Source organism: Choloepus didactylus, chromosome 6 (genome assembly GCF_015220235.1).
Source record: "Choloepus didactylus isolate mChoDid1 chromosome 6, mChoDid1.pri, whole genome shotgun sequence".
Lineage (NCBI taxonomy): Eukaryota > Metazoa > Chordata > Mammalia > Pilosa > Megalonychidae > Choloepus > Choloepus didactylus.
In genome coordinates, this window is record NC_051312.1 from 327,570 (window position 1) to 340,738 (window position 13,169).

The 13,169-nt window shown below is 49.6% G+C and overlaps 1 protein-coding gene across 1 annotated transcript; it reads right to left on the minus strand.

Annotated features, from left to right (window-relative positions):
* Positions 1 to 3,441: 3,441 nt before the first annotated feature.
* LOC119538846 (interferon-induced transmembrane protein 3-like) lies at positions 3,442 to 8,484 on the minus strand. The gene is made up of 3 exons (XM_037842035.1): positions 8,205 to 8,484; positions 6,933 to 7,309; positions 3,442 to 6,348 (listed from the first exon to the last, which is right to left on the minus strand). The coding sequence occupies exons 2-3, from the start codon at positions 7,182 to 7,184 to the stop codon at positions 6,157 to 6,159; spliced, it is 444 nt and encodes a 147-aa protein (XP_037697963.1). The 5' UTR covers positions 7,185 to 7,309; positions 8,205 to 8,484; the 3' UTR covers positions 3,442 to 6,156.
* Positions 8,485 to 13,169: the final 4,685 nt, after the last annotated feature.

Below are 13,169 nucleotides of genomic sequence, written 5' to 3' on the forward strand. Positions count from 1 at the left end.
CATTTGGTCCTGGGGTATTCTCTGTGGGAGGTTTTGATGAGATTATTCTGAAGGATGGTTCCCTCTCTTGTCTAAGATTTCTTGTTCATTGGATTCATGTTGAAGCTCTTCTTTGACACTTGGTTCCTCTGTATTTCCCAGTCAAAACAAGGCCACATGTCTAAGGCCAGAGCTTCAAGTCCTGTTCAGAAACACATTGTCCTTCCAGCACCCAACATCAGAGTTGCTTAAGTGCTGGAGGGGTGCTGAAGTTTTATTCTCCCTCCCAACTTGAATACTCAACAGCAAATAGGGAAACTTTTACTTCTAATTGTGGAGTGGGATTGACTCCTGAGAAAGGCCCTGGGCCTCTGGTCCCCCTCCCCAGGGCAGGGCCTGGCAGACTGAAGGGGGCACATCACCAGGGTACAGGTCTGAAGCAACACCCTGAGCACAAGCAGGAGACCTGTCTGATGTCTGAATCACAGGCAAGATAGAAAAGTGCAACCGGAAGTGAGAGAGGGAAGTAAGATCTGCCTGTGGTGGGGACTTTTAGAGGGCCACCAAGAACAGCCACAGGGACAGTTTGTGGCATCTGCCACAGACCAGTAACCTGGAGCCAGATAAGGAGATGTTGAGCACAGCTTTAGTCTGCATCCCTTAGAGCTACTGGCATGCCCTGTGTCCCACAAACCGCAGGGCACAGAGAAGAAGCTTGCACTGGGGAACACAAAGATTCAGACTGCACTTCTTTCTATGGCTAAATACTATTCAATTTTGTTTATCCATCCATCTGATGGTGGACACTGGGTTTCTTCCACCATTGGGCTATTATGAATAATGCAGTAATGCACATTGCTATACACCTATTTTTCCAATTTCCTGCTTTTCAGTTCTGTGTTTAATTTCCTGATGAACTGCCAAACTATTTTATATAGTGGCTGCACCATTTTACATTCCCACCAGCAGTGTACAAGGATTCCTATTTTTCTACATATTCAGCAACATGTATTTTCTGTTGTTGTTTTTTTTGAAATAACATCCATCCTACCAGGTATGAAGTGGTATCTAATTGTGGTTTTGATTTGTATTTTCATGATGGCTAATGATGTTGAGGATCTTTTCACATGCTTATTGATCATTTGTATATCTTCCTTGGAAAATGTCTACTCAAATCTATGCTGGTTTTGAGCTATGCAACCCAGAAAAACTTTTCTTAAACTTAATCCATTCCTGTGGGTGTGAACCCATTTGTAGGTAGATCCTTTTGATGAGGTTACTTTAGTTAAGATTTGGCCCAACTCCATCAGGCCCAACTCAATCCTATTAGTGGAGTCCCCTATAAGCAGAATGAAATTCAGACAGAGAGAGAGAGAAAGCCATGGGAAGCATGAAGCAGAAGGTCAATAGAACCTAGAAAAGCAGGGAGAAGCCAGGAGAGGCCACCATGTGCACTGCTACATGACAGAGGAGCCCAGGACCAAGGATCACTGGCAACAAGCCCCTGAATGCCAGTCTTCAGAAAGAAAGTCTTGATACAGCCTTGATAACTCATTGTTTTAGATTTTTACCAGCCTGACAACTGTAAGCCAATATTTTCCCATTGATTAAGCCAACACATTTCATGGTATTTGCTTTAGCAATGAGAAACAAAAGAAGTAAAACAAAATCCTTGGCCAATTTTTACTTCAGTTGTTTGTCTTTTTGTAGTTGAGTTATAGGAGTACTTTATATACTCTGGCTATCAAACCTTTATCAGATATCTGATTTGCAAATATTGCTACCATTCTTTAGGTTGCCTTTTCACTTTCTTGATATGTCCTTTGATGCACAAATGTTTTAATATCTATGTAGTCCAATTTATCCCTGTTTCTTTCCATACTTGTGCTTTGGGTAAAATCTAAGAGTCCACCACCTAAAACAAGGTCCTGATGATATTTCCTTATGTTTTCTTATAAGCATTTTATACTATTAGCTCTTAAGCTTATGTCATTGATCCATAGTTGATTAATTTTTGTATATGGTGAGAGGTTGGGTCCAAATCCATTTTTTGCATCTGGATTGGCAGTTGCCCCAGCACTTATAACACTGTCTCTGTAATCTTTTGTTAAAGAGACTGTTCTTTCCCCATTGAATGGATGTGGTGCCCTTGCTGAAAATTGAAGGGAATAATTGATGTTTCTACAATAATAGTGGGAGATTTCAACACACCACTCTCATCAATACATAGAACATCTAAACAGAGGATCAGGAAGAAAACAGAGAACTTTAATAATATGATAAATGAGCTGGTCCTAACAGACGTATATAGAACATTGCACCCCAAAACAATAGGCTATACATTCTTCACATGCTCAAGGATCATTCTCCAAGATATACCACATGTTGTGCAACAAAAAGAGTCTCTATAAATTTTGAAAGATTGAAATTATACAAAGTACAATCTCTGATCATATGGAATGAAGGTGGAAATCAGTAACAGCAAGAGAACTGGAAAATTCACAAATATGTGGAGGTTAGACAACACGCTCTTAAGCAATCAGTGCATCAAAGAAGAAATTGCAAGAGAAATCAGTAAATATCTCAACAAATGAAAACAAAAACAAAACATATCAAAACTTATGGGATGCAGCAAAGAAAGACTGAAAGAGAAATTCAAAGCCCTGAGTACCTACATTTAAAAGGAAGAAAGAGAGAAAATCAAAGACTTAACAGAACACCTGGAAGACCTACAGAAAGAACAGGAGAGTAATCCCAAAGCAAGCAGAAGGAAAGAAGTAAGAAATAAGTGAAACTGAGAACAACAATAACAACAAAAATAAACAATAGAGAGAATCAAAAAAAAAAAAAAAAAAGAACAAAAGTTAGTTCATTGAGAAGATCAATAAAATTGACAAGCCCTTAGCTACACTGACTTTCAGTTTGCTAAAGCGGCCCAAATGCAGTATACCAGAACTGGATTGGCTTTTACAATGGGGATGTATTAGATTACAAATTTACAGTTCTAAGGCCATGAAAATGTCCCAATTAAGGCTTGCACAGGATGACACCTGGACTCTGAAGACAGGCTGCTGGCCTCCAGGGCTCCTCTGTCAGCTGGGAAGGCACATGGTGGCATCCGCTGGTCCTTCTCTCTGGGTGATGCTCCTTTCAGCTTCCGTGTCCTTGCTTCCTTCTCCAGGATTTTCTCTTTTACTCTCTCTGGGTATTTCTCTCTGAGCTCTCTCTGAACTTCTCTGCCTTTTATCCTCTCATAAAGGAATCCAGTGAAGGATTAAGACCCACCTGGAATTCAGTGGATCACATCTCAATTGAAACAATGTAATCAAAGCTCCCACATTTGAACTCCCCACAGGAATGGATGAAAAGACCATGGCATTTACTGGGGTACATAACAGCTCCAAACTACCACACCAACAAAGACAAAAAGAGAGAAGAGGCGAACTCTTTTGTTTTTTTTTCAATTTGCTCCTTTGACTGGGCCATATCTTCCAGAGTTATAGTATGGCTTCTGATTTTTTGCTGATATCTGGGTGTCTGATTATCTTGATGCTTTATTCTGAAGGTCAGGTTCTCTCACTTCTCTAGGATTTTGTTTTGATTGGTTTGTGTAAAGCCTCTTTGACAGTTGGATTGTCTCTATTTCCCAGCCAACGCAGCCAGGGACCCGAGCAGGGGAGCAGACGGGATCCACCGGGCCCTCAGAGAGGGTCAGGGGAGACACCAAAAAGCCTTTTCTCCCTCCATGTCACCAGGCTGCACTTTCCGGCCTGCCCAGCAGATGGAGCACACCGGCCACCTGTTCTCAGCCCCAAAGGCCCCTGTCCTGGCTCCTTGCCCGTTCGCCTCCAGTGTGGAAACCAGGATGCCCAGTGTCGGACCCCGATGGGCTGGAGCTGTGGGATCCCACATTCTGGCCTCACTGGCCAACATCTGGCTCAGTGCTGTGCTCTGTCCCCTACAGTCCGCAAGGGTCGGGCCACCCACTGCCACCTCCCCTGAGGGTGGGGGAGGCCAGGGGCCTCAGACAGAATTTCTCACAGCCTCTGACCATGGTTTCTCAGTCTCCTCGCCCTCACATACCCGGGAAACCCAGAATAGTTGATCTGACACTTTCTGCCTGGCTACTCACTGCTTGTGGGAGAGAAGTAGTCTCTGCCGCCCGCTCCCCACTCATCCATCTTCCCTCAAGTCACCACTGCGCTTTGAAGACAATTTCTGTATCAGTCAGGGTGCCCAGCTTGTGTGGGGGTAGCAAACAATCCCAAATCTCAGTGGTTTACAAGAAAGGCTGGTTTCTCACTCTCCGTTTAACGCCAGTGTGGGTCTGCAGTGGCGTGGAGGCTGCAGATGGTGGTCACCAGGGACAGATCGAATCTCCTTCCTGACAGGCGCATCCACAAGTCCCAAGGCCAGGAACAAGGGAATTTGGAAAATCACACATGGTCTCAAGTGCTGGCCCAGAAGGGACGGCCATCACTTCACCTCTGTTCATCAGCCAAAGCATGTCCCATGAACAGGCCTAATGTCGGGGCTGGTGGTGATGTGCTTTCCTCCGTTTGTGCAGAAGGAGGAAGGCTGGAATATTAGAGGAGTCACACTAAGGATCAGGTCAGTGACTCAAGTACATAAGCTTCCAAGGAGCTGGGAGGTTCATGGAACAGGGAAGGAGATGGTCTGGAGGAGACGAGGAGCAGCCAGGGTGGGACCTCCAGACCCCCGAGGCATCGCAGACATGGGAGAGGGAGAGCAGAGCCCCCACTTGAGGGGCCAATGGGGGCGGAGGGTCTTGTCATCCCAGGGACAGCTGAGTTTCAGTTGAGACGAGGAGGCAGAAGCACCCTCTTGTGCAGCAACTGTTCACTCTGGAACCCATGGAATAATGCTTTTTGTCCTCTGTTCTGTCCACTGGATCTTCTCCCATAATCACCCTAATTTCCCACCATCGCCTGGTGCAGCTGCCCCGGGCCTGGAGCTCTGGCTCCCCAGTGGTTCGTCTAGGCCCTCCCTGACGGCAACTTCAAAAGGGGGCCTAGGGGCTGCAGCTGTCACCACCACGCTCTGGACAACAGGCTTGGGAAGGAAGGGCATAGGGAGGTGTTGGACCCCAGGTCAGGCCCTGGGAACATGGAGCACACTATGTGACAGCCTTTCCTACCCACACACACCCCCTCCAAGATCCTCGGCCATATATCGTTGGGGCCGCATCCCAGCAACCCACCCCCATTTGCCCAAGCAGCCCTCTGGGGCCTGAAAGGAAAGGAACTTCTGCTTCTCAGCAGGGTCTTCCAGGTGTCTGCCCAGGATGGCTCCCACCTGCCACAAGGTGCAGCCCCTGGCCCTGCTGAAGCACACCCATTCACACTCCATGTCCTCACTTCCTGGGGTACCGGGCAGCCCCCCACCTGAACGGGCAAGCTTGTGTCTCAGCTCCAGGAGCCTCTCTTCAGTCCAGTGGGGTTGGGAGCCCTTGCTGTCTGCACCCAGCACCAGGGCAGAGGGCCCTGCCCCTCCATCAGTGCCTCTGATGCTCCTTCCCAGGAGCTGGGAGAAGAGCAGGTCACGTCCAGAGGAGACCACAGACCAGGATGGAGCAATAGTCGGACCAGCAGGAGGGGCTGCGAGGGCTGTGTTCCATCAGCTATGCTGATGGATGCCATTTCCCTGTGCCCCCAAAGGGGTCGAGGCACACACACCTCACCCAGCATCGCTGCGGCTCCTGCAAGCTGAGTCTGCAGGGTTATCCCAAGACCAAGGTTGTTCAGGACCCAGCTCTGTCATCCCCACCTCAGCCCACCTGGGTCAGGGCTCAGATCCCCAGGACAGAGGGACCCCCCACCCCCACAAGGACCCCAGTCCAGATACCACACCCCATGGGAGGCCTGAAAACAGCAAGGCCTGAGGACCTGCCCAGCTTCTCTCCGATGAACAGAGCAGGGGACAAGGAAAGCCCTCAGCCCGGCCTCAGACCAGGCTGGAGACACACAGCAATGCCTGCCCCCAACCCCAGCAGACACCACAGCACCAGGACCCTCAGAGCTCTTTATTGTGTTCAGAACTGGACAGATATGTGTGTCACAAACTGCTGTAAAAGGGGGGCTCTAGGGGCAGGTCAACACCCCAGACGCAGGCCAGCAGTGGGTGGTGCAGGGCGTGGGCCTTGGCAAAGGGCAGCTTCTAGTAGCTTCCACGGTCCTGCATTTTCTGGGAAATGGCATGGAAGAGGATCACCGAGCCAGTGACATAGAGAGCAATGAAAACGATGAACAGAAGGAGGCTGAAGATCAGGGCAAAGATGTTCAGGCACTTGGCGGTGGAGGCATAGCTCTGGGCTCCCGTCATGTCGCCCACCATCTTCCGGTCCCTGGACTGGGGGAGACACAAGGTGAGGGGGAGGGTCCTGCTGAGAGGTGCAGCTGGAGACTCTCAGGTGGTCCCAGATTGCCATGTCCCCTCCTGCCCGTCACCTCTGGGGTCTGGACCTCCTCTCAGACACTGAGCAGCTCTGGGAGCCCCAGGACCCGCCCAACATCCTCTGTGGCCCCAGCACTGGGCGCTCACCCCACAGGAATACATGGTCCCCTGTGGGTCCCTCTTGTATTTACTGGGCAGCCAGGAGACCCTAAACTTGAAGTGAGCTTGACATTCTCTAGGAGGCCATGAGGGAGAGTCCCTGGGCAGGGCTAACATCCTTGTGCACCAAGTAGCCTGCTCATGTACTCCCACTGGGGAGCCCCCCCAATCCATGGACGGGCGCACCAAGTTCACCCCAAGTCACGGTGGGACATGGAGCCCCTAATGCACTTACACTTACACGGGGAACCCCACATACCTGCACATCCAGACACCCACACACAATTCCTGGGGACTCCCATGTCCCTGGACCCCCAGATGCCCACACACACTTCCGTGGGGTCCCCCACATACCCGCACCCCCAGATGTCCACACGCACCTTCACGGAGTAGGCATAGGCCACGAACCCCAGGCAGCAAAAGTTCATGAAGAGCGCGTTGAACAAGGACCAGACGACGTGGTCGGGCACGCTGGTCTCGCTGTGGATGGTGATGACGGTGCTGGAAGCCGGGGCAGAGCTGTGGGGGGCCCCCCCCAGCATGGCCACCTCGTGCTCCTCCTTTACCATTTCATAAGATGGGGGGAGGCCTGTGTTGGCGCCAGTGAAGACGGTTTGGGAAGTGCGGCTCATGATGGCGAGTCTGGGCAGGCTGCGGAGGGGGCCCTGACAGAGCTCAGTAGCTCCACCCTTTTCCCCCGGTAGTTTCTATTTCTCTGAACTTTCTATTTCCTGCTGGTTGGTGGTTTGGAAATCAACTACAAACAAAACAAGGTGTAGAAAGTACTAAGGCCCAAGTTCTGCTGGGGGTGGGGGTGGGGGTGGGGTGTGGGCTAAGGGACGCTCCCCTCCAGGGTCTGGCTAGGGACGCAGGGCAGCCGGCCCCAGCTCCTCATTTAGCGCCGAGGGACATTTCTTCCGCCGGGAGTCGTCCCAGCCTCCCTCCCGCACGCTGGCCCCAGCCTGCTTCAGCACCTCTGTCCCTGAGCAGACCCCTGCCCAGACCTCACTCCTGACCCCCGGAGAGCCGGGCCCCACAGGCAGCCCCATCCCTCTGCTGCCCCTGCCTTGGGCGCCCCTTTGCTTGTTCCCGCTTCTGGGGAGCCCTCGGATGGGGGGAGCCCCGACTGTGAAATGCCCGCGAGGCAGAGCATGCGCTGGCTTTGGAAGACTTAGCAGGAACAGAAGGGTACAAAGTACGTCATCGATGACGTGTTCTGTTGACTATACGTTGAGATAATAGCTCGGCTATACTGGGTTAGTTAAAATAGTGTTAATAGCAAGTGCACCCGTTTCCTTTCACATTGTTACATCTGGTTCCTGGGATTTTTAAAATGATGTTTGTGTCCGGCAGCCTTGCCGCCGTCACCACTGCGTCTCCCCGCTTCTCCCTCACGCCCCACTGCTCTGGTGCTCTGAGCACCCCATAAAGGGATGCGGATGCACCGGGGCGTCCCCCGAGCCCTCTCCTCGCGGCTCCACGGTTCAGGCTCCGCGAGGGAGACTGCCTCCGCTTGCCGGGCACCACGTCCAGCCCGCGGCGCCCCCGAGCTCGTAGGCCCCTCCGCGGCGGGCGCACGAGCCCCTCGGTCTGAGCCAGGCTCCCGTCCTCCTCGGCCTCCCCACTCTCTCTTCTCTCCAGCCTCATCCTACCCAGTCTCTCCAGGGCCCGGTTTTCCTCGCGTGTGCACAAACGAGCAGGTGCATGCGTCTTTTCCTACAGCGCCTGCTCTTGAACGGAGGCGGCGCGCTGTCCGTGCCCGTCTGTGCTCTGCTGGTTCCCCTCGGTGTCCTCGGTCCTCGCTCTTTGCGCAGCGTCTGGGGCGTCGCGGGTGGAAGTGCACGAGCCACTCCCCACCCTCTCGCCCACGGGCATCTGGGTTGTTCCCAGTGTTGGCAGTTACAGACTGCTGAGGAGGGTGACCCTGTACACGCGACCCCTCGGGCTGTTGGGGTGAAGCTTCGTGGGCGCTTCCTAGAAATGAGACGCTGCGGCCAAAGAGAATTAATTGTCCGTGGGTCTTTGTGAAGTGTGGACAGAGTCCCCGAGAGGGCTGTGCCAACTTGGTATGCGAGAGGAGGGATCGCGACGTTATATCTGCATGTTTCTTACAGCGCCTGCTCTGTAAGTAACATTTCTCTTTTTTTTTTTTTTTTTTTTTTTTGTAAACTGTCTTTTGTGAAATTGTCTCTTTGCCATTTTTCTATTTAGTTTCTGGTCCTTTTCCCTCAATTTTTAAGATTCTTCATGTATTTCGGACATTAGCCCTTTGTAGTGTATCATCTGAATATTTTCTCCCAATTTCTTTGTCTTTTGACTTTGTTCATGGCATTTATTTGTAATAAAAACTTTAAAAAAAATTTCAAAGTACAAAAAATTTATAATTTTTTCAAATTTCAAATTTTTTTGAAATTTTTCAAATTTTTTGAAATTTTTTTCAAATTTCAAATTTCAAATTTCTTAAATTACAAAAAAATTGTAATCAAAATTATCAGTCTTCTCTTTTGTTACTTCTGGATTTGAATCTTACTTAGAAATCCTTTCCTTGCACTAGGGTTAAGGAGGATTTCACCCAAGTTTCCTTCCAGTGCTTGTGTGGTTATTGTTAGGTTTAGAGCCATTCAAGAATCCACACAAATGCAGCGAGTCATGGTTTAAGTAGAGAATTTAAGGCTTATTAGAGGAAGAAAGCAGAGGAAAGCAGGTGGGAGCCATCAGAAAAGAAAGAAAGGAAAAAATGGCTTTGGCCCTCTATCTGAGAGCAGCATTTTTAAAGGAAAAACCCACGTGGGGAGGGAAGGGTGTTGGGGGAGAAGGGTGGCTGCTGAGTGCATCCTGTGCCTCGATTGGGTGGGTGTCTGTCAACTTCTAGGCTGATAGGTTGTTAGGATTCTAGCCCATTATTCTTCTCAGAAAAGCAGCTACATTATTTATCTAGGGAGAGCAGGTCTTTTCAGTTGTTTGTCCTACAGAAATATCTGATCTTGCTTTTACCCGCCTTTTGAGGTTGGGGAACCACTGTGGCAGGGACAGCCTTAAACAGCCTTCATTCTTTAGTTTATGGGGCACCTGTTTTCTGTGAGATAACCTGCGGGGCCTCTGGGTTAGAAACCCCTTCTACATGTTAGTTCTTTTCTTTCTGGGATCTAACAGTTATATTTTGTACGTTTTGATCCCAGACCCTTTTTTGTCTTGTTCTTGTGTACAGTGTGAGATTTGGATCCCATTTAACTTTTTCCAAATGCTAACCACTTGTTCCCACACCTTGTATTTGAAAGTCCACTCTGCCCCATATTCAAAGTTCCCACGTGTACTGGGGTTTAACTCTGGGCGCTCTATGCTGTTCTTCTGGCTTATGCATCTGTTCAAGCCCCAGCACTAGCCCGTTGTAGTTACAGAGAAATGCCTCATACTTAGCCTGGGTGGTTCTGGGATCCCTCACTGTCGTCCAGTGTTTATTTCTCTAGTTATACACATCATGCTTTTTTAACTTTATGCTCTAATAATTCACCTTCCAATGACCTCTGTCCTTCTGGTAGTGTCATCCTCACCTGGTACCTGGAGCTGATCCTGCGTCCTGAGGGGCCACCACCTGCCAGGCTGAGATGCAGCCAGGGCCAGGGAAGCTCTGGGCTGTGGCAGGTGAGAGCAGAGCCCCCGGCCCCAGAGAGCCCTGTGGGCCCCTCAGGTCTGCTCCCCGCCAGGCAGGGCTCCCTTTCAGCCCTCGGAGAGAAGCAGGGTCTCCAGCTCCTTGCCCAGGCAGAGCTCCCACCCCTGCCCCAGGTGGCTGTCACTGCCTTTCTGCCACAAGGAGCAAGGGCATGACTGTCCCCGGGCACTGCAGACTTCAGCCAGTCTGCCAGGGCGGCCATGCAGTCCCTGTGTGCACACCAAATTCCAGCAGATTGGAGTTTCCCGGCATGGGGTCAGCTCCGGACATTCAGCTTCTGCAGGACTTCAGGGGAGAGGCCACAACCCGTGCTCTGCACAGGTCAGAGTTTCTCCCGCCTGTCTCTGCTCCCTTCCTGGAGACCCCCACCGAGTCTCTGCTCCAGGGCTGCTTGCTCCACCTGGGGTGTCTGTAAAGTGAGGTGTCCATTCCCTAAGTTGTATGGGAGCAGCGACAGTGACCTGAGATGCTGTCATCCCAGTTCCTCTTCACTTTTTAAAGCAGAGACTTTGGTGTTCCTTTGACTCTACAGGGGCAGGCCCAGGTGGAAACTGCTGGAAGGCACCGTGGTGAGGGCCCTCAGGCTGATCCACCCCCTTCAGATGCTGAGAAGGAGCAAAACAACCACAAAAAAAAAAAAAAAAAAAAAAGCCACTTGTTTGACTGTTAAAGGAGAAAGTCTCAGATTGTGAACTTGTATCCAATTCTTGTTTCAGACTTACTGCCAGGAACCAGCAAAAGACAAATGTTGGCCTGAAGTGCATCTCTTTGGGCAGTCTTACAAGGAGGAAATTGGGACGGGGGCTCAGAGCCACTCCCCCAAAGTCATGGAAATAAGGAGCCAGGGCTGTTGTCGGCTGTTGATTCTTGTTTTTCATGAGTAAGCTCTCTTCTTTCCCATTTTGATTTATTTTCCTTCCCAATCTTAAACTTTTTTGGACTTGAAATTAAGGATTTTGCTTGAATTCTTTGAAATGTAGCTTACCGAGGAAAATAATTGACTCTCCTACTTTAGTTTTTCCCTGGATCCTAGATTGGAAAGGAGCTCATACTCAAATTTTGGCACTTTCAATTCCTGCTCTCAGATTACTAGAGATCGTTTCTCTTGTCCTTTGATCTACCATCAGTTAAAATGAATTTGATAACATGGTTAAAAATAATTTGGGGTCCTGTAAGAAAGGGTTAAGTTTAGCTTTCACATAAAGGCGGCATGGAATAGGGAAAATGGTGGCAGAACCGGCTTAAACAGGCTCCGTGGTAAAGGGAAGAGAGAGAGCCATGACGTAAGCCTAGAATCAGTGCCAGCGCCTTATATGGAAAAATAACCAGGGTTACTGGAATGCAAAGGGATATGGGGTATAATCAGAGGCAGGAACTCCCGGCAGGAAATTCAGACTGAATGAACTCTCCCGGATAGTCTGTACAATTCAAAATCTCAAAGGCGGGCTGGTTAGCTCTCCCGGATAGGCTGTAACCTCTGGAGTACCAGCTGATGGGGAAACAGGGGAGGGACTTGTGCATTAGGAGCAGGAGATTAAAAGGTCACCATGTTCCTCCTCCTGTGCCAGCCTACCAGGTTTCTGGCTGTGCGCCCTATCTTGCAAGATGGTAAATAAATTCTTTTCTCCTCGAGAACTGAGTGAGCATTTATTCCTTTACAGGTACCACTTTATTTCTGACAACTTGAGGGCTGCTCAGGGATCTGAGGCTTTGGAGGGGGACCCCCGAGGTGGACAAAGGGAAGGCACACCCTGCCAATTGAGGGGTTCAGACTCCGCCATTGGGGACCCACTTCTGGCAGCTGAAAGGCCCGAGACCAGATGCCTGGATCTGCCAATTGTGGATGAGAAAAAGGGGAAAAGGGAAAACCTGCCTCTGGTTGACCAGGCAACTCCCTGCATGGGCCAAGGTAAGGAAAGAGGACTATTAAATATTATATTGCCTTGGTGGTCGGGAATTCTTGATGAGTCTGAGGCTGATTGTGTGTGACTGAAACGTGCGACATACTGTGCGAACTGAGTGCAGAGTCCAGATTTGTGGTTCCCTTCTCCTGCGAGGTAAAGGGCCAGAGATGGACAAAGTGAAAGGAACTGAGAGAGAGAAGCCCAAACAAGACTCAGAATGGGGAATAGAGGCAGTTGGCTGGCCGGGGAGGAAGACAAGGGGCACCTATAGAGTCCCTCGGGGACATCGCTCCAGATAGTCCACTAGGTAGAATGTTAAAATATTAGACCAATAGTGATCCAATCAAGGGAAAGGACGAAGGAAATGATTAAATATTGTTGTTACATTTGAACCAAAGAAAGCATTTCCCCACTGGATGTATTCTGGCCAAAATATGGAGCAGAGGAGGAATGGCTCTGTGCCAGCCTTGTACTTTATGTTAATGAGAAGAAACTCTTTTCTAAGGAGGAGTCCCATTATGCCATGTGCTGGATAAAGAACAAAAACTTCCCTCTACCCTGTGAAACATAAAAATCCAAACTCAGAAGCTGAGTTGGTGGAATCTAAACCCTGGGACACTTTATCAAGCCTTCCTCCTCCCTACTATTCCCCTCCTCCCCTGTGTCAGAAATTGTTAGCGTGTGAGGACCTAATAAAGTCTGCACAGATTCCAGGGGAACCAGGAGGCCCGTCGACACCAACTGCCCCACCAGATAATTTTCCATTTCCAAAAACTCTTGAAGGAAAGAGAGTGAGGGAACATCACCCCATTGAATCCCTTTACCCCTTGAGGGAGGTGCCTATGCAGCAAAAAGAAGTCGGGTATGTAGATGCCCCATTAACAAGTGCAGAAGTTAGGAATTTTAAGAAGGAGATGAAATCATTAATAGAGGACTCAATGGGGCTGGCTGAGCAAATAGATCAATTCCTAGGCTCTAGCCTATACACATGGTCTGAACTTATGTCCATATTAAACCTCCTTACAAAAGAGGAGCGAGAAATG

Excerpts from the sequence above, each read along its gene's own strand:
- LOC119538846 (XM_037842035.1), bottom strand. The coding sequence starts at position 7,184 with ATGAGCCGCACTTCCCAAACCGTCTTCACTGGCGCCAACACAGGCCTC. Across the intron at positions 6,349-6,932 it reads CCTATGCCTACTCCGTGAAG|TCCAGGGACCGGAAGATGGT; the intron begins GTGCGTGTGGAC and ends TGTCTCCCCCAG.